The sequence below is a fragment of the Urocampus carinirostris genome, chromosome 4, assembly GCF_059441175.1.
Source record: "Urocampus carinirostris isolate Australia breed hairy pipefish chromosome 4, RoL_Ucar_1.0, whole genome shotgun sequence".
In the NCBI taxonomy this organism is placed as follows: Eukaryota; Metazoa; Chordata; class Actinopteri; order Syngnathiformes; family Syngnathidae; genus Urocampus; species Urocampus carinirostris.
In genome coordinates, this window is record NC_142352.1 from 12372487 (window position 1) to 12393907 (window position 21421).

Consider the following 21421-nt stretch of genomic DNA (forward strand, 5'->3'; position numbering starts at 1 on the left):
AAATGCGACAGAAACAAAATGAAAATAAATCCAAACAGCTTGCCAACATCATTTTTGCCGTTCCGTGTGTTCCGTTACTCCCCTAGCCTGCACAAAATTTAGTCATTTTATTCATATTTAGTTTCTTTGGTCTTTTATTAGCATATTTGGTATTGGAGTAATCCAAAAGTAATTGAAAGTAATCAAGTTAAAGTAACCCTGCCCAACCCTGGTGGTCACCATGTATTCCTTATGGTTAGAAATGCTGCTTGTACACTGCATTGCGGATTTTAAGATACATTTACCTGTTTTTCTACATTATTATTATTTTTTTGTTGAAGTGGTAGAAAAATAACCAAAATGACAAATGCATAAAATGAGCAAAAAAACTATTTTATTTTTTAGTAAAATAAGGAAAAAAATAATTAAAATCAACAAAATTACCAGTATGTGCAACCTTTTTATTTTACTTTTTTATTTTCTCTTTTGTTTTTTTGCAAGGCAATTTTGAACAGCTTCCTAAAACCAAAAACGCTATTTAAAGGGAGAGGATGTATTTTTCAACCATTCGATGTAGCTGTATGGTGTTATGCAAACGATTAAGGGTGCTACAAAGCACAAGGAAAAATACAAACTACGGACACTGAAAGTGACCATCCCGCGCCATTTTTCTTCTCATTTTTTGCATAGATTTCACAAGATCTTAAGCTTTTGGTTACCAGTGGCAAGATGGCGGACCATCATGCCAACTCCCTCTGTCATGGTTGCCCATGGTGCCCAATTGGCCCCGCCCGTGTGGCACCAGCTGCGGCTCGTTGACAGATTGGCTTTCCTTCTATTTAAGCTCAGTGCTCTCTATCACTTATTGTCAGTCTGTCAACGAACCTCTGCCCCTCAAGACGTGGGTTTTGACTCGGTCCTGTTTCCTGTTGGTATTTTCTGTCCTGTATTGTTCCTGTTTATTTTGTCCTGTTTAATATTGGTTTCCAGTTTTGTTCCCATCTAGTTTGTCCTGTTTAATTTCGGTATCCGGTTTGGATATTAATCCTGTCTGTACCATCCTGTCCGGTATCTACCCCGTCTGTCCGATATCTGCTCGGGCAATTGGTATCGATTGTGTCAGCCTCTGGCTTTCTGTCATTCGATGTCAGACTGCTGCCTAACGCGCATGACTCCCCATTTCCCCTAAAATAAAAGGCGTGTGTGAGAAACGTCACCATTTGGGTCCTGATCCCGTTCCGGTTCTTGACATATTTAAAGAGACAGGGAGTATTTTTTTGACCGTTATATGTAGCTGTACAGTGTTTTGCAAACGATAAAGTGTGCTACAAAGCACAAGGAAAAATACAAACTACGGATACTGAAAGTGACCATCCCGCGCCATTTTTCTTCTCATTTTTTGCTAGATTTCACAAGATCTTCGGTTTTTGGTTACCAGAAGATGGCGAAACATCATGCCAGCTCCCTCTAGTTGAGCCTCATGTTACATCAAATGAGGGCACATTTGACATCTTAAGTATTAAAAAATGGCACAATTCAATGTGTCCACCAAAACAAAATGGCGAAGTACCGCAACAGCTTGTATTTTATCAGTCCATTACAAAAAAAAGTATCAGTTAAATCGCAAAGAAATGATGATCACCAGCAAGTGCTCCATGGATCCGGTAAGAGATAGAGGCAGGGTCGGGACAATAGGGAATAGCGGCGCCCAGGTCTTGTCTACTGCGGCTAGGCTACATAACAAGCTACCCATGCCGAGGCTGTCTTTCACCAACGCCAGATCCATTACTCTAGAAACGGATGACCTGGATCTACAACTCGTGGGAAACCGCTACATTTGGGATGGTTGCATTTTAATCACCACATAGTCCTGGCTCAATCCGAGGATACCCAATGCTAGCCAGACGCTCTCTAAATTGTTTTCTTACACTAAAAGGAGAAGTCCTTTGAATTTGTTGCACTTTTGGATAATGACAACAAAGACCGTTCAATAGCAATTTGGTGTTCTGTGGGTTTTTTGGGAGATCTATAGTTGCTCTTTTACTGTCATTGGTAAAGATGTCATCTCAAGGCAGGTTTGACCCTTAGGGGGTTTTATGAAGGGACGTCGTTATTTCGTGGATTTTCACGTTTTTGTCCCCGTTAACTGCGATAACTGAAATATTACTGTCCATGCAACAGTCACACCTTCAAAGAGAAAAGTCTCGTTCCAGTGAGGGTTGAGATTCTTCCTCTTGACCTTTGTCTCCAATTTGTGCTTCTTGTCAGGCAGCAAGTAGAGTTTGACAAAAGGGTCGGACGTGCCGGAAAAGTCCTTGGCAGGTAATTCTTGTCCCTTGAGGATCTTCACCGTCAGGGTGGAGTCTTGAAAGCTGTATCCTACGCTGAACTGGATGCGACCCAACTTCTCGCATGCTGGGCCCTCGTGTTCCTCCTCTTCTGAGCCTGGAGACAACTGGGAGAAACCACATCAATGCTGACTTCTTTGACAGTATTAAAGGGACACATATAGTCCAGTGAACCTTATTGAAGCGACTGCAAACCAAAAGCGTGCCGTGGAATTTACTTCTAGACCTTCACTCCAGTATGAATTAGTGGTGTGTTGGTCACGAAGGAACTGGCTTTTTGAGGGGTTTCTTGAAAGTGAAATTTCCCATTTTAGTTGTAAATGAAATGATCTGCATTTATATAGCGCTTTTCAAGTCAAGACTTCCCAAAGCGCTTTACATTGTGCTTCACATTTCCCAATAGCGGCCGTGCAGCCATGTAAGGCGCTAAGCTGCATATTGGGAGTATTAGGGGTTCAGTGTCTTACCCAAGGACACTTCGACATGGAACACGGAGGAGCCGGGATTCGAACTGCGATCTCTTGATCCCAAGACGAGCGCTCTACCTCCTGAGCCACTGCTGCCCCTGCCGCTCCCCTGTGAGGCCGTTATCATCGTAACTGAAAACTAAGTCAAGGGGGTGGATTAATAACAAATGATCATAATATTTCCAAGCAAAGAGTATCAGTACCAATATAAATCAGGGGTCAGCAACCTTTTTGCCACTTTCAAATGTCCTTGTAAATCAGTGTGTCACACCAAGATTAATGACTCGCACTACATTTTTTTTTAATATCCAACAGAGCTGTAATTGTAATCATATAACTCAGTGTTTTTCAACCCTTTTTGAACCAAGGTACACTTTTATTTATAAAAAAGTTCCGAGACACACCGTCCGTCGAAAATGTTTGAAAATGAAGTTATGTCAAATATTTCACTGTACTACCTCATAAGCAGAGAATTAGTATATAAAAAGAAGAAAATAATACTTAAAACAAAACTTATGCATGAATGTTGCAGGAACTTTTTCGGGCCCGATGTTTCCGGCGGCACGATTTTGGTCACTATGGCGTTCCTGCATGAAACGTGAACCCTCTCTGATGAGACGATGACAATGAGACTACAAACATTTTTGGGGAAAGAAATAAGCCCTTACGAGGAATTAATATCTCGCAACTCTCCTCACACTACTTCACCATGCACACCTGCCTACACACTCTCATTAGCAGGATTCAGGAAGCAACACTAGGAAGTTGAGCTTGGTTAAAGTGTAGGCTAATATCTGATCAAGGCGACTCCTGCCATCCAGTGGTGATTTATCATATTGAAATCATTCCCAGAGGCTGGATACTTACTGATGAGCAGCACCAAACCTTTTATAATAGTTTTTTAATAATAATACAAACAATATTAAACGTGCTTTTGTGTTTTGGAGACAATGCTTTTGAAAATATTATGGCATTGATTGAGTTCATAAAAAGAATGTTCATTTCGGTGCTTTGACTTTTTGTGGTCTGTTTATTGTAATCAGGGTTGGGTAGGGTTACTTTAACTGGATTACTTTCAATGACTTTTGGATTACTCCAATACCAATTATGCTAATAAAAGACAAAAGAAACTAAATATGAATAAAATGATGACTCACAACACGTGGTAAGCTTTCTCTCCTGGCTTTGATCTCTTTGATCTCTGGCAAAACTAACATAAAATGCGACAGAAACAAAATGAAAATAAATCCAAACAGCTTGCCAACATCATTTTTGCCGTTCCATGTATTCCGTTACTCCTCAAGCCTGCACAAAATTTAGTCATTTTATTCATTTCTTTTATTAGCATATTTGGTATTGGAGTAATCCAAAAGTAATTGAAAGTAATCAAGTTAAAGTAACCCTACCCAACCCTGATTGTAGTTATAAACTAACCTATGGAGGAAGTACTATTCAAGGATCATGTTTCAGAGCAAGAAGAAACAGTGTAAGATTGGTATCGATCGATACTACCCTGTTTTTAATTTAGTCGGATCGATACCAAAATTTCCACTTTCGCCCAAGACTAATGCGAAAGAGAGCTGCGGAAATGCAGTTGAAATGCGGGTAAGAAGCTCGGGGGGCATCGCCCCCGGCAACAGTCGCACATATCTCATATCCAATTTCCTACTTTTCAGCCCAACCTTATTCTCCCTTTGTCAAAAGCGATGGCTTTTCGTTATTCAGCCTGACACTCTGAAATGATCCTCATTTTTTTCTGCTCTTTTGCCCATGTCATGAAAGTCTGCTAAATGGCAGAAAATTATTGTTCAACAGATAGGGTCTGAAACTTATTAACAAGAAAGCATTTTTCGGGAATTGAGAAAACAAACTATTGGATTTGCACCAGTCGAAGAAGCAAACTCTTAATCTGGTAAATAAAATATGATAGCTATGGGGTTATGGAGGATCAATCTTTCCATAGGTAGAAATTAATATATAAACATATAAATACTTACAATGTATGTCAAAAAAATAAATGAATGCATTAATCAATCATGTAATATTTAAATGTAAGACATAAATGTCACTTATTTATGCATTTTGTCATACGTCTGTGCTGTATTTTGTTGTGTATTCTGTCGTGTGGGTTTTTTCACTTATTTTGTCATTTTTTATTTTAGTATTTGTTTTGTCATTTTTTCTTTATTCGTGTATTTTGTTGTGTATTTTGTCCTGTTTTTTTCGATTTTGACTTATATTTTGACGTGTATTTTTTCGTGTGATTTTTGTCTTTTTTCTTTGGTGTCTTTTACAATTTATTTTGGCATTTTTTTATTTTAATAATTGTTTTGTCAGGTATTTTGTCGTGTATATTGCAAAGTATTTTTTCATTTCTTTATTAATTTATTTTGTTGTGTATTTCGTCATGTTTTTTTCGCTGTGTATTTTGACGTATATTTTGATGTGTATTTTGTCGTGTGATTTTTTTCTTTTTTCTTTGGCATTTTTCATTTTGGTATTTGTTTTGTTATGTATATTGTTGTGTATTTATCGTGTCTTTTACATTTTCTTTTGGCATTTTTAAAATTTTAATATTTGTTTTGTCATGTATTTTGTCGTGTATTTTGCAAGGTATTTTTTTCATTTCTTTATTAATTTATTTTGTTGTGTATTTCGTCATGTTTTTTTCGCTGTGTATTTTGACGTATATTTTGATGTGTATTTTGTCGTGTGATTTTTTTCTTTTTTCTTTGGCATTTTTCATTTTGGTATTTGTTTTGTTATGTATATTGTTGTGTATTTATCGTGTCTTTTACATTTTCTTTTGGCATTTTTAAAATTTTAATATTTGTTTTGTCATGTATTTTGTCGTGTATTTTGCAAGGTATTTTTTTCATTTCTTTATTAATTTATTTTGTTGTGTATTTCGTCATGTTTTTTTCGATGTGTATTTTGACGTGTATTTTGTCGTGTGATTTTTTTCTTTTTTCTTTGGCATTTTTCATTTTGGTATTTGTTTTGTCATGTATATTGTTGTGTATTTTGTCATACATTTTGTTGTGTATTTTGTCGTGTCTTTTGCAAGGTTTTTTTTCATTTCTTTATTAATTTATTTTGTTGTTTATTTCATCATGTTTTTATGTGTATTTTGACGTATATTTTGACAAGTATCTTGATGTGTGTTTTGATGTGTATTTTGTCATGTGTGTTTTTTTTCATTTATTTTGGCATTTTTTATTTTGGTATTTATTTTGTTGTGTATTTTGCCAGGTATTTTTTCATTTCTTTATTCATGTATTTTGTTGTGTATTTAGTCATGTTTTTATCTATGTGTATTTTGACGTGTAATTTTGTTAAGCTACTTTTATTTTCGTATTTGTTTTGTCATGTGTTTTGTTGTGTATTTTTTCATACATCTTGTTGTGTATTTTGTCGTGTTTTTTTTCACTTATTTTGTCATTTTTAATTTTGGTATTTATTTTGTCATGTATTTTGACGTGCATTTTGTTGTGTATTTTGTCATACATTTTGTGGTGTATTTTGCACACAGAGGCGGACAATTCACTCCCTCATTCACACCTAGGGACAATTTGGACCGGCCAATTAACCTGACATGCATGTTTTTGGAATGTGGGAGGAAACCGGAGAGCCCGGAGGAAACCCACGCAAGCACGGGGAGAACATGCAAACTCCGCACAGGAGGATTCAATCCCATGACCTCAGAACTGTAAACCATTCAGTTGTCGTATTGCCCTGTTGCAGTAGGAAAACAATACAATTAAAAATAAAATATAAAACAATGAAAGTATAATATAACATAAAAAATCAAAAATATGACCAGACAAAAAAAGAAATAGCCCCAAATTTATAAGTTCCTGGTTTGAGATAATGAGTAAAAACTGGTTCCCATGCAACACTCACATTTAATTATTTTTCAATGGATTGTTCAGTTGAAAAGTGTTCATTAATAAAATCAACAAAAATATACAGTGGTTAGCGCGTGTGCAGGCACAGTTCTAAGGTCTTGGGAACCTCTTGCGTGGGTTCAAATCCAGCTACCGGACTTCCTGTGCGGAGTTTGTTTCCTCCCACATTCCAAAGACACACATTTCAGGTGGTTTGGCCGGTCCAAATTGTCCCTAAGTGTGAATGAGCGAGCGAGTTGTCTGTCCCTGTGTGCCCTGCGATTGGCTGGCAACCAGTTCAGGGTGTCCCCTGCCCACTGCCCGATGATTGCTGGGATGGGCTCCAGCACCCCCGCGACTCTACTGAGGATAAGCGGTGCAGCTAATGAGATGAGATGAGATTAACAGAAGCAAAACACCCTGAAGGTCAAGTGTACCCTCAGTCCCACCATCTATTACCATTCCGACAGAGAAAAAAAGAGGGTGTTTTGCTCCTTTATTTCCTTGTTTCTCCCTCTGGGCCTGCTTTGGAATTTACAAACACCCAAAATGTCAAGTCAAGGATTTGTTTTTGTTGATCTGGACTGGGAAGAAACAAATGTACATGTAGACAAGCTTTCTACTTTTTCGATTGAGGCGATTGATCAAATTAATCAAGAAGAAATCAGGTTTCTATATATCGGATGATAATGTCAGTAAATGAAGCTTGACTTGCATTACTTTCATCATTGTTATGGAATTGATCAATAGTTTTCTACTGTTTTTGATTTCCAAACAAAGAAACCCCAAACTTTCTCCCTACAAAGTGAAATATCTGTGGTCTGTGCAGCCCTTTGAGACTCCTTGTGATTACAAATAAACATGACTTGACTGGCGACGATAGGCATTAGGTTATTGCATTTCTACAAAACACCTCCTCTTCAATCAGTTTACCCTTCAATTCAGCCGCTTGGGGGCAGTAGATAGACAAGGTGCAATCACCACAAGGATGTTATTAAATTTTGATTAGACTGCGCCAAACATTTGACTATTTATAGGTGATGCATGTTTATCTAAAAAGGTAAATGAATACCACAACCTCAATAATTAAGAGACGTTTAATTTCTCATAACAAAGTCCTAATTGGCATACAAATTGACTGAGCAAACAAGTGTCACTAAGCAAATAAATCCCTTTTAAGGAGAAACGAGAAAAAGGGAGTTTGCTCATGCAAAAGCGATATGCACATTCGTGAGATCACATAAAAAAAACTTAAGTGAGTATAAAAAAATGGGCAGGGCAATTCACAAAACTATTGAGCCATGAACATTGAATTAATTGTAATCAACAGGGTTTTCTTTACCGGAGAAAAAGCTGTTGAGCTTTCAATACATCAAAAAAGGAAAGGATGTAACATACCGTCATCACTAAACAGGGTTGGGTAGGGTTACTTTAACTTGATTACTTATACCACCAAATATGCTAATAAAAGACAAAAGAAACTAAATATGAATACAATTATGACTCACAACACGTGGTAAGCTTTCTCTCCTGGCTTTGATCTCTTTGATAGCCGGCAAAACTAACATAAAATGCGACAGAAACAAAATGAAAATAAATCCAAACAGCTTGCCAACATCATTTTTACCGTTCCATGTATTCCGTTACTCTCCAAGCCCGCACAAAATTTAGTAATTTTATTTATATTTAGTTTCTTTTGTCTTTTATTAGCATATTTGGTATAGGAGTAATCCAAAAGTAATTTAAAGTAATCAAGTTAAAGTAACCCTACCCAACCCTGTCACTAAAGTTCTGGTTTTGAAAGAGAATTTACAATCTAGACCTTAAATTTCTCATGTCATGTCATGTCATGTTTAACTGTATAGCCCATAATCACAAGAAGTCTCAATGGGGTGCACAGACTACAGACTATTACAAACTAAAGACTATCATTACACCATCCCCTGATCTAAAACCTACATGAGGGCAAGGAAAAACTCAACACCTCAGCATGACGAAAATGACCTTGAGGTTGTGAAGTTTTTGCTTTTCCCAAGAGGAAGAAGGTTTGGAGACTTCACTAAAAGAGCTGGCAACTCTGTATTGAGGAAAACAATGTTCACATAAACCAAACATCAATTTGTATTTTCCATTTGTTAAGTCATCTAGTGCATAATGTTACGTCACAAATGGAGGAAAGCAACCAAAACAATCTGAAAAGCCGTTTGGAGTCAAAAAAGCAGGGTCTTTTAAGTGAGCTGAGCCAAAAGAGCAGCTACTCTAAAAAAACAACACTAACTTGCGTGGCAACATTGACGTAGTCACATATGTAAGAAAGGTCACGTAGCTACAGTCTAATTAAAAAAAAAAAAAAAGCGATCTCCATTCCCTCTCGCCACCTCTTCAGTCCCCCTGCCCTTCTCGCGTGGAGCAAGAACTTGAGCTCACATGCAGGCTTTCTTTCATTTACTCAATCTCGTGGTGACGTTGACTTCAAAACACCATGCGTAAAACATCGCAGAGGAAACCCGCTATGTTTTTTCCCCCCGTGCGCTGTAATGCTGGCCAAAATTGCTCGTGAATTCATTTTTCAATTTCAAACCTTGATTTTTCTGCACAGCATAGATATTTTTATGTGCTGAGAAGGTCTGGGTAGGGCACAATTGCACACCCGAGCAGCTTAGAGAAAATGTAAGTCATCACCACAAAGGTTGTTTTTCAACAAAAATGTGAAGGCCACAAGTGATGCTTGGAACTAAAAGTGTGTTCCTCCAGTGATTTAGGATCTAGTATCAGGGAGAGCACGGGGTGGCCTTTGTTCTTCAGAATGCCGAGACTCCATGTGGACTACACTGGAAAGCAGAAGGTCGGCGTTGTCTGGTCCACCATCTTTCTCAACAAACTCTTCCAACAAGATACATTTGTGTTCCCGTGAAGAAAACCAAGATGATATTTCACAATTGACTGTATTGGATAAATAATATTTCATTTTGGACATACTATGAAAATAATTCTTGATCCCAAAAATAAGTTAGGTGTTTAACAACGTTTATGGATAAATTCCTGTTTTCTAAGACTGAGAAAGCTTGTTTTAACAATGTCGTTTTTTTTTTAAATTGCGTGTGGACCCATTCTTCCTTTGTCATGTAAATAAATGTAGTTTGTTGGAATAGAACATGTGCATTATTTATTTGTGTGTCTCTACTATTTTCCTTCTGGATTGATCAATTATCCATATTAACTGAAAAAACCTCATCGTGTGGACCGTACAACACTTTTTAGATGTGAACATTTAAAAAGACCAATCTCTTCTTGCCCATTTTGGTTCCACTCTGGATCGTCTCTGTTACTGGTACCAGATGACAATGCTATGGTAGATTGCTAATATTGTCGCAGTATTCCAACTAATCTGTTTTGCTCTCAGTAAATTATGTTTATTATTGCTTAATAAGAAGGGGTTGCAAGCAATAATAAGGAGTGCAATTGGTGCAGGTTGATCAAGATCAAGAGTCTGTTGATAATAAGTACACTCTTAATTCTAGTTACTGTAACTTTAAATGAAGTTAGAAGCATGGATTTTTTACAGAACAGTTTTGGTTTTGTCTGTAGTAGTTTTCATGCGCAAACTGGACAAGTTGATAAGCAATCACGGGGGGTGAGCGCTACCGAGTGCTCTCTATTGGTAGCCTGTGGACTGCTTGTGAACTGGGTTTTTCTTCGCAATGTGAGGTAGGTAGGTCTTACCGAAATTATCGTGTTTACAGGTGCTTGTATGAAGAGGTACCACTGTCTTTCTGCAGTATCGTCATATTCCCACTCACTTGCCCCAGTTCTTGTCTCAAGGCTTGAATGTCACTTTCATATTAGATTAGTGGAGATGACCTGGAAGCGCCTCCTAATAGTGCAACCATGGCCATCTCCGATTTGAGGAAGCCTTGCTGACAGCGGTTAAGAGCGTAATGTATCAATGGACGCGAGTTACCATGAGCATTTCACTGGTGACTGAGTTGGCTAGATTGGAGACGGAGGATTTGGCATTGTGGGCTGAACCCTGACGGCGGCCACTCTCATCTGGGGTGTGACCTCTGGGACTGCTGCCTGCTTTGCTTGCTGGAGTCCTGCATGCAACAGATAGGAAGACGCACATTGGACACTTGCACTTAACATGCAACTTTAATAGAACACAAGTGCTGCTCTTCTTGACTGTAGCGCTCAGCCAGTGATTTGAATAATTGAACAAACTGAAGTCTCCGACTCACTACCAGTATAGTGTTTTCCCCAACCTTCTCAATGTATTTTTGTCATCAAATTTGCAACCCTTTTATTTATAGATTTTGGGAGGGATATAACTCATTTTGTTTATGTGTATGTCAGAGTTAAATAAAAACTAATGATAATTTTAGAAACTGACGACTAAAATCCGCTGAACCCATGTAGAAACAAAGATTGTTTTGGAAAAATACTCAGATTTAGCTGTCAGATCCATCCATCGAACCATCCATCCAGCCATCCATCCAAAAACACACAGATCGATCGAGGGGTAGCATATACTTGTGTAAGTTTCTCTCAGAAATACTGGCACCATATCTATCTATCTATCTATCTATTTTTTTAAAAAATTGTCAGGATCTGGCACGCCGCCTTCCCCCAGAGGGTGCCAACCAGGTTTGAAACTGGACACACTTGTTCCTAATTATCCCAAGACTTTTTATATTGACTGCTCAGACAGCACACTGCGTCGGGTCATGGCCGTTGTCATCCTGGTTTCCATACTATCTCCTGCAACCATGTCAGGTTTGGTTTTTGTTTATGGTTTGGACAATTTGCTAGTTGTTTTAAGACCTGCTCTGTTTTTATTTGTTCCTGTTTTTCGTTAATAAATACTATCCTTTGTTTTGGAAAATACTCTGATTTAGCTGTCAGATCCATCCATCGAACCATCCATCCATCCATACATGCATCTATCCAAAAACACACAGATCGATCGAGGGGCAGCATATACTTGATGGTGCCAAAGCCAGGTGCCTCTCACAAAGACACTGTACTTGTATTTATTTCTCTCTCCCTGTCTCTCTCTCTCTCTCTCTCTCTCTCTCTCTCTCTCTCTCTCTCTCTCTCTCTCTCTCTCTCTCTCGCTCTCGCTTCCACACATTTTCTCCCACTCTCTGTCCGTCTCTTTCACTCTCTGTGTCTCTCTTTTTCTCTTCCTTTGTTGCTCTTTGTCTCTTTCTCTCTCTGTGTCTTTTTCTCTCACACTCTCTCTCTCTTTCGCTGTATCTTTTTCTTTCTCTTTCTTTCTCTCTCTCTTTCTTTCTTTCTCTCTTTCTCTCTCTCTCTCTCTCTCTCTCTCTCTTTCCCTTTCTTTCTTTCTTTCTTTCTTTCTTTATCTCTTTCTCTCTTTTCCACCCCTTTTCTCCCACTCTCTCTTTCACTCTCTGTGTCTCTCTTTTTCTCTTCCTTTGTTGCTCTTTGTTTCTTTCTCTCTGTGTCTTTTAACCTCTTTTGCTCTAACCTCCTTTTTTCCTTTTCTCTCTTTTCTCTTTCTCTCTTCATAACTTTTGCGCTTTCTTTCCTCTCCTTCTGTCTTTCTATTTCTCTTTGGATTTCTTTCTTCCTCCCCCTTTCTTTTGCCCTCTCTCACGACTTTTTATCTTTTGTTTCTCACACTCTCTCCCTCTCTCTCTCTTTTTCTTTCTTTGTCCCGCCCTCTCTCCTTTTCCCTCTTTCCTTTATTTGTTTATCCCTCTTTTCCTTTCTCTTTAATCTACTAGTCCGGCCCCCGACAGAATATTTTTTCTGTCGTGTGGCCCCCGAGTTAAAATGAGTTTGACACCCCTGATCTACAGTATCTGTCCATCTCATCCATCACATCCATACGTTCAAAAGAATTGTCAAGATCTGGCACGCCATCTTTCCCCAGAGGGTGCCAACCGGGTTTGAAACTGGACACACTTGTTCCTAATTATCCCAAGACTTATTTTAACTGCTCGGACAACACACTGCGTCGGGTCATAGCCATTATCATCCTGGTTTCCATACTATCTTCTGCAACCATGTCAGGTTTGTTTTTGTTTATGGTTTGGACAATTTGCCAATTGTTATAAGACCTGGTCTGTTTTTATTTGTCCCTGTTTTTTGTTAATAGATATTATCCTTTGTTGAGAGCACGGCGGCGCAGTGGTTAGCGCTTGTGCGGCACAGTTCATGTCATGGGAACCTGTCGTGGGTTCAAATCCAGCTCCAGACTTCCTGTGCGGAGTTTGTATGTTCTCCCTGTGCTTGCGTGGGTTTCCTCCGGGCACTCCGGTTTCCTCCCACATTCCAAAAACATGCATTTCAGGTGAATTGGCCAGTCCAAATTGTCCCTAGGTGTGAATGAGCGAATGAGTTGTCTGTCCCTGTGTGCCCTGCGATTGGCTGGCAACCAGTTCAGGGTGTCCCCTGCCCACTGCCCGGAGATGGCTGGGATGGGCTCCAGCCCCCCCGCGACCCTAATGAGGATAAGCGGTACGGCTGATGAGATGAGAGATGAGAACTCTTGCATCAGTTCCGGCCTCCCTTCATTTGGGTCCACCTCCGCAAACGTGACAAAATACCTTAAATCGGAAAATAGTATTCGTCATGGCTTTTCACTTTTTTGAGCAATTATGTATTATTGCTTTGATTTCTAGTTCCTGATTATTAAATGGCCACTAATAGGCGGCATATACTTGTATCAGTCTCTCTCAGAAGTACTCAAATCTTGAATAAGGTTGGTGCAAAAAAAGGTAAAATAAGTAAAATACAATATATTTTACTTATTTTTTATATAAAATATATGTATAAAAAAAAATCATTTTTAAAATTATACAAAAAAAGTATATGATATAACTAATAGCAAATACTTCAGCAAATTTAAAGAATTGTTATACCTTCAAAGAAAATACACAACATCATTAAACTAGATTTTAAATGTAATTTTACGCTAAATTATGGAATATAATTCTTAAAAATTGGCTTTTAATCAATTTACATTTTTTCCACTAGTTCTGAAAATATAACTAATGCAATTTTATTATATTTCCTAACTCATTAAAAATTCTAAACCTGCAAAATGAACTTCCTGAGGAAAAAAACTCAACCGTCAACCACCCGACCGCCTGACCAAGTCTAGTCAAGTCAAGTCTTTTTTTCATATAGCCCCTAATCTCAAGGAGTCTCAAAGGGCGGCACAGACCACAGATTATTATTACACCTTCCCCTGATCTAAAACCGACATGAGGGCAAGGAAAAACTCAAAAACCTCAGTATGAGCAAAATGAAGAAACTTTGAGAAGGCACCGAACATGAGGCAATCAAATTAAAAATAAAATATAGAATAAGCATAATTCAGAATAAAAATAAAATAAAAAGGATGGCCAGGTTGCAATGGATGTAGCAAACAATACATAGATATTGTCAACACAAAATATAGGTCATTCATAAGCTATAGAATAGAAGTGCGGTTTAAGCCTAGATTTAAACAACATTTAAAAACTACATTTTTTATTTCCTTGTTTTGTCTCTGTGTGATATTAAAATTGGTTTGATGATCTGAAACCTTAGTAAGTGGTAAAGCAACCAACTGAGCAAGCTACTAAGCAAGCAAGTAACCAACCAACCAACCAACTATCCATCCACCAGGTCACCGTCCGGTACCGGGCTGTGGGTCATTTGGTACAGAGAGACACAGAAAGAAAAACAAGTTTCATTATTTTTGCTTATTATTGTTTTATTGACACTGCTACGGTACCATAAGACGTTTGCGGCGGTGTGTTTGAATTCAAGTCAGTGTGGTTAACGCGCTGTTGCCTCTCGGGCACTGCAACTGTCTTGTTGGAAGCAAAGCTCCCCGCCTGCGTGATTAATGAAACACATTTTCTCCGCTTTGGTGGCAGCGATAGAAAGTTTGTTAGGCAAGGCAAAATTGGAAAATGAATACATTTACCATCACAAGGCTGCTTTCCTGGAGTCGGCCACCCCTTGATTCCCCATCCCCCATCAAACCTATTTATCTATCTATCTATCTATCTATCTATCTATCTATCTATCTATCTATCTATCTATCTATCTATCTATCTATCTATCTACCTTGGTCATATCCCTCAAGAGGGGTGACCGACACCAAGACAAACACATACAATAAAGAAAAAAAAAGAAAAAAAAGGGAAATAAATAGCAAAAACACACACAAACACAAACGGCTGTGCGGTCCCTGTATGCCCGGTGCCAGAGTCTGGTCCGCATTGCCGGCAGTAAGTCGGATTTGTTCCCGGTGAGGGTTGGACTCCGCCAGGGCTGCCCTTTGTCACGGATTCTGTTCATAACTTTTATGGACAGAATTTCTAGGCGCAGCCTTTGTGGGGATGGAGTCCGGTTTGGGGGCCTCAGCATTGCGTCACTGCTTTTTGCAGATGACGTGGTGCTGTTGGCTTCCTCAGGCCGTGATCTTCAGCTCTCGCTGGAGCGATTCGCAGCCGAGTGTGAAGCGGCCGGGATGAGGATCAGCACCTCCAAGTCCGAGACCATGGTAGTCAGTCGGAAAAGGGTGGCATGCTCTCTCCGGGTTGGTGATGAGATCTTGCCCCAAGTGGAGGAGTTCAAGTATCTTGGGGTCTTGTTCACGAGTGAGGGTAGGATGGAACGGGAGATCGACAGACGGGTCGGTGCAGCGTCTGCTGTCATTCGGACCCTGTACCGGTCCGTCGTAGTGAAAAGAGAGCTGAGCCGAAAGGCAAAGCTCTCGATTTACCGGTCGATCTACGTTCCTAACCTCACCTATTGTCATGAACTTTGGGTCATGACCGAAAGAACACAATCCCGGATACAAGTGACCTGGGATAAGCGGAAGATAATGGATGGATGGATGGACACACAAACATTTTTGGACCATGGCCAACCCAAATGCCCAAACACCCAAACAAGTTAAGCACCTGGGCACCCAAGTTGGTCATCCGTTCGTCCCTCCAGATGAAACGGGACACACGAAAGTGGCCATGTCACTCGGGTCAGGGTGACACAACACACTCTTCAGTTCAACAGCAGGGCCCGACAGCTTTTACTGGTTTACCCCTGCCGCATCATACAGGTGCCCTGCCTATTCCTTAGAACGGGTCCACACATCCCACTATCCTTTTACAACACCTCTCCACTCATTCCTAGCGCTTTTCAAGTCAATGAAGATCTCCCAAAGCGCTTTACAATGTACTTCACACTTACCCATTCACACACACACTCACACACCAATAGTGAGTCGGCCATGCAAGGCGCCTACCTGCTTATTGGGGGCATTACCAAAAACCAAAATTTAATTTCAAATTTACCCATACAAATAAACACAAACACAAAAGGTCTTAACTTTCGAAGTACCAGCAACTGTCTTTGCAAAGCTGACTGATTTATTTGTGGAGACACATGCTGTTACACAGTCACACCATTTCAGGACGTGGGCGGCCATGCCCGCGAGACAGTGAGAGGGACAACGTGACCTGGACCACGAGGTGACAGGAGAATTCAGCTGCACGACCTCAGCATGCACAAAAAGCATTTCTCCGATCAAATGTTCCTGGTATGATCATCGAAAAAATATTGCAGTAAACAAGTTGTTGTTCAGTCCTCTGACAATGTTCATCACGTTCAGCCCGAGACAACTGCAGCATAGCACAAATGCTTATCAGGAGCATGCATTTCCAGATTAGAGCAACCATGCGGAAAAGGGAAGGAGAGTGGGCGCTTGAAGACCGCCTCTGGCCACCATGGCGTCTTGTATCTGAACAGTGTAAATAGCTTAGGAATTTTACACTATTCGCACTATAGTTTTAGCCTTTATAGCATTACTTGGAACGCCTCCTTCCCGAAAGCCCAATAATCCAAAACATATACTCAGTTTGAATATATCTATATATCTATATCTATATATCTATCTATATACACACGCATAAGTGCCCTGCAACCAGTTCAGGGTGTCCCCTGCCCACTGCCCTGAAACATTTGGAATGGGCTCCATCAACCCCACGACCCTACTGAGGATAAGCGGTGCAGATAATAGATGGGTGGATATATACATACGTGGCACTTGAAGGATTTTATACATTTGACTATAAAATATTTTATAAGATTGAATACAAGTTATATTTATTGAGTTTAACGATTGAATACAAGTTACATTTATTGAGTTTAAAGCAAGATATTCACTGACTGTTTTTCTTCAAGGTACATTAAAAGGTTAGGCTGTGTGGAAAGCATCAGACGTATTTCTGATAACAGAATTCCTGTGAGTGCTGACGGAGAAGCCCAGATGCACAAGCACAGACATCGCGACGCCCTTTGGCGAGGAGGTGGTGAAGCCCAGGTGGGGCTTCCCTGACATGCCCATGGGAGGAGCCGGCACACCAGCTTGCGGAAAAACGTGGGCCGAGAGAAGAAAGCGAGAGAACGAGAGAGGAGGCTTGACAGAGACTCGAGCGACACTAATTCGGCCATATTCGATGGAGTTCATTTAGTTAAATTGTTTAAGAAATTAAATCTGCCGCCGTGTGGAAATGCTGGTCTCTTATCCATCTTTTCCATCAAGAAACGAGCGCGCATTGTTAGGTGAATGTAGGTTGTGTTTGGTTAATGGAGTCAGATAACTAATTTGAACAATTTGGTAAACGGTACATTTTAATATTTAAAACCTAACACACTCAAGGATAAACAAGTAGTTCGTCATTAGTGACTTAAAAGAGAAAAAAGACAAAGAATTTGAGGATAAAAGTGAACATATTTAAAGAGACTGGCCTTGCTTGTAAGTCCATCAAAATATTAGTGCAATGAAAAATAGAGCAATGACATTACACTATTTCCAAAACAAGAGTCCTGGAATAAAATATAAATCCTCATTTTTCTATACATAAGCAAGAAATAAATATCTGTTTACAGTCTTGTGCACTTGTTTGGGGTGGTGATGGCCCTGGGGAAGAAACTGTCTCTCAGCCTGTTAATCCTTGTGTAACCCGCCTGCAGAAATTATCGTTATTTATCTGTGTTTTGCTTTTCAGTGAAGTGTAATTCTGTTTTAATAACCATCAGTTTTATTTAGGAAGAGATCAGAAAATCTTGAGCTTAACATGGCTAGAAAGCGATGGCACACACAATTAATAGATCCGACAGTGCTTGTTCGAGGACAATTAGAATGTGAGGATGACGAAAGCCGGTGGCTCCCGATTTAGGTCGTCCATCTTTGTATCACATGTGATCCACACGCTTGTAAAGTTACTTGTCGTTCTGGAAGTAGCTTTGTAACCTGAAACATTTGTAAGTAGAGTGTTTTGTATCAAAATTGGTTCGACAATGTGTCTGGGGCACTTGTAATATTGATCAGAGGTATACGGAGCGATTGGTAAGGGTGAAGTTAGTCCCTTTTCCTTAGCCAAAAACCAATTTAGACAAGTGTTTGAAGTGGATAAAGGCATGCTGTCGCCATCACGATCAACTCAACGTAAAGATGATGTCATGATTGTCCTATTTGGAACACCTGTGGCAGCTTGATTGGCACCAACAGCCCGGACAAGCTGATTGGTGGCCACCCCCTTCTTAAGCCCCTGTCTCCAGTTCAAACTTTGTCAGATCGTTTGCGAGCTGTTGTGTTTTCACTCAGTGAGCGTTTCCGTCCGACTTTGTCCCTGTTAAAACCTGTTTTCTGCCTGATTCCCGTTTTTCGACCTGTTTCCAAACCTGACTACGCCTGTTTTGCCTGCCGCCTGCCTACGACCGCTATTAAGAACTTTACATCGCCTCTGATCTCCAGCCCTGGTCAAACGACTTGCCATTCCCGCCTGTCTTCTTCCGACACGGAAGAACACTCCCGTACATCAGTGTACAGAATAAGGAAAACTAAATTTATAGTTGAATAGAGCATTGAATGCAAAAGGAAGAAAAAGTCCAGATTTGGTTACCCTGACAAGTCATACAATGGAAAAAGGAAGCAAATTGCCATGTTATGTTAGGCAAGACAAATAGGAGAAAACAGGAGCGGGAGCAGAGTGAGATGGACGGGGGTTGTGCCGCGAGGAGACAAGGAAAAGAGAGTGCAAGCGAAAATGAGAAACACACTGGAGATGATGATAACCCACTGGTGAGGAGAAGCAATTGCTTTGTCACGCTGGCTTTCATCACTGTGGTCTGTAGGTTACACTAGCTCCAATCTGAATACAAAAAGCATTGTTTAATAATGGAGACACTACTCCGATGCACAAAAACTGTCACCCAGCCAGTAGGGGCAGTGTGGATTTTTTTGACCACGAGATATCACCGTACTGTGAAGTAGAACGAAAAATGAGTGCTAAAAAGAACAAGGAGGAATACTAACTACGGAGACTCAACATGAACGAATTGCATCATTTTTCTTCTCATTTTTTTGTTGACAATTATGTCAGGGGCCTCTAAGTGAGCCTCTTGTGAGGTCTAATAATGGCAAATGTCTCAGTATACGAGTATTTTAAAAGATAAATGATGTTTATACGATGGTTTGTGTATTTTTGCTTGTTATTTCAATCACCAGTGTGAAACCTTCTGATCTGGCTTAGATACAGCACTTTCAATATCTGGTTGCCGTAGTTTTTCAGTGGTAGGTACAGCCTGGCGGCGCCCATCCTCGTCCGGGTGTCATGGTTGCCATGGCGCCCGATTGGCCGCGCCAGTGTGTGTCACGGTTGCCAGGGCGCCCAGTTGGCTCTGCCTGTGTGGCACCAGCTGCAGCTTGTTGACAGATTGGCTCCCTGTCAGTATTTGAACTCTATCCTGTCGGTCCGTCTGCGAATCTCTGTTTTTACACGGCAAGCCCTTTGTTGCTGATCCCGTGTTTTTGCTCCTGTTTGTCTCCCGCTACGATCTGTTTTGATCTAGACCACGTCTGTTCTCCCGTCCCGAATAACGACCTGTTTTTGATCTTGACCACGTCTACTCTCCTCTCCTGGCTTTTGACTTGTTTCCGATGCTGATCACGTTTTTGCTCTTCCATCCTGGCTACTGACCGGTTTTTTTCCGTTCACGACACCGCCATCGCTCGCCATCGCTTGGTTAACGTGTTAATTAGTCTAATAGGTTACGAGTGCTTTAAGTCTAGTTTTCTAGGCGTTGTGTCGCTGTTGCTTACCTAGCCAGTAATAAACTAATGGACACAGCAGGCTTGCCGGCTGCTAAAGAGGGCTAACCGAGACCGATCGGTGGAAAAACTGGAGGCTGTCCAAGCAAAAGCATGCAGTGAGCAGCCATGCGTACCGGGAGCAAACATACGAAAAACAGCCACGGCATCAAACAGGAACCCAGTCGGAAATAAAGAAATAGCCACAGCAGGCTTCCCGACTGACAAACTTAGAACTTAAATCCTCTTTAATACATTCCTGTATAGTGTAATATTACATAGTATAGAAGTAATAAAAACTGCTCAAAAAGAAGAGCATAGTAGTCTGAGCAAAGGGTTCTCAATAATACATAGCGTCCCTAATTAGTGGTGATGTGTGAAGTGATGCACCAATTGGTGCTCAGTAAAAATTTTTGTTTTGTTTTTGCTTAATACCAACAGGAGCCAATAAAAGATAACAACTAAACATTCCTGTTTAAATAAAATTCTTAAGGTAAATACAGTTCATCTTTATTATCTTTCTTTTAAAAATAATCATTAGCTAGCTTTTTATCCAGATTCTGTCAGGACCAGAACGGAGACAGGACCCATTTGCGTTACGTTTCTCTCAGTTTTATTTGAAGAAAGGAAAGGGTTGAACCCACGATCCGGTGATCGCTGGACGCGGGAAGCAGGTCGCTCTGAACGCGGAAGTGGGACTTCCGTGGCGAGCGATGGCGGTGTCAGGAACGGAAAAACGGGTCAGTAGCCGGGACAGGAGAGCAAAAAACGTGGTCGGGATCAGAAACAGGTTGAAAGCCAGGAGAGGAGAGTAGACGTGGTCAGGATAAAAAAACAAAAAAAACGGGTCGAATCGGGGAAACAGACGGGAACAAAAACAGGTGTGAGTCAGGGTCGAAAAAAAGCTTGCCTAGAGTCAACTGAGGTTCGCAGACGGACTGACAACAGGTGACGGATAGACGTGGGTTTAAATAGTGACAGGGACCCAATCGGAGTCAGAGGCAGTTCACATCGGTAATTATGACAGATTGCTGGGCTTAGAACATTGCTGACCTATTAGAAAAAAAATAAACAAAAAAAAACCCAAAATTGTAATTAAGTACTTTAAAAAAAAAAAAAAGCATATCACGATAACATATTTTAGTCGCTTGACAGCACAAATTTAAAAATACAAATGGAAAGAATAGATCATAATTTCTATGCACACATCATGAGCAGTGTTCCCTCTAAGTAGCGCGCGTGCGCAATTGCGCACTGCTCGCACATTCTCTGCGCACAAGAAAATCTAGCCAGCGCACAAAAATGAGGGCTCAAAATTACTCATTAAGAAGCGACTTAGGTCAAAGTTACAGTGCATGAAGGTAAAAATGCACGGGTTTCCCCGACGTTGTGTCCTAAATGCGGTATTTTGAAGTCGAGTCGAAGTACAACGAAGTTGAGTAAAGTTCGTAGAGTTTGTCAAGAACCGGCTTCTTCGGCTCGGCTCACTAAAAGGAACCGGCTCTTTCGGGTCCTAAACGGCTCTTCAGGTTGTTTTTGCTTCTTTAATCCCAAAATGACCAAATATTATGTAAAATTATGCACAAAATGACTTAAAAGAAGGAATAGAACAAAAAAGAA

The 21421-nt window shown here is 40.2% G+C and overlaps 1 protein-coding gene across 2 annotated transcripts in view; it reads right to left on the reverse strand.

Annotated features, from left to right (window-relative positions):
* Positions 1 to 21421, reverse strand: part of syt7b (synaptotagmin VIIb) — a 173410-nt gene that overhangs the window by 10276 nt on the left and 141713 nt on the right. For both annotated transcript variants that reach the window (XM_088333670.1, XM_088333669.1), the window contains 2 exons: positions 10643 to 10778; positions 2167 to 2434 (listed from right to left, as the gene is read on the reverse strand). In XM_088333670.1, coding sequence (XP_088189796.1) covers positions 2167 to 2434; positions 10643 to 10778 — 404 coding nt within the window. The remainder of the gene's footprint in view (positions 1 to 2166; positions 2435 to 10642; positions 10779 to 21421) is intronic.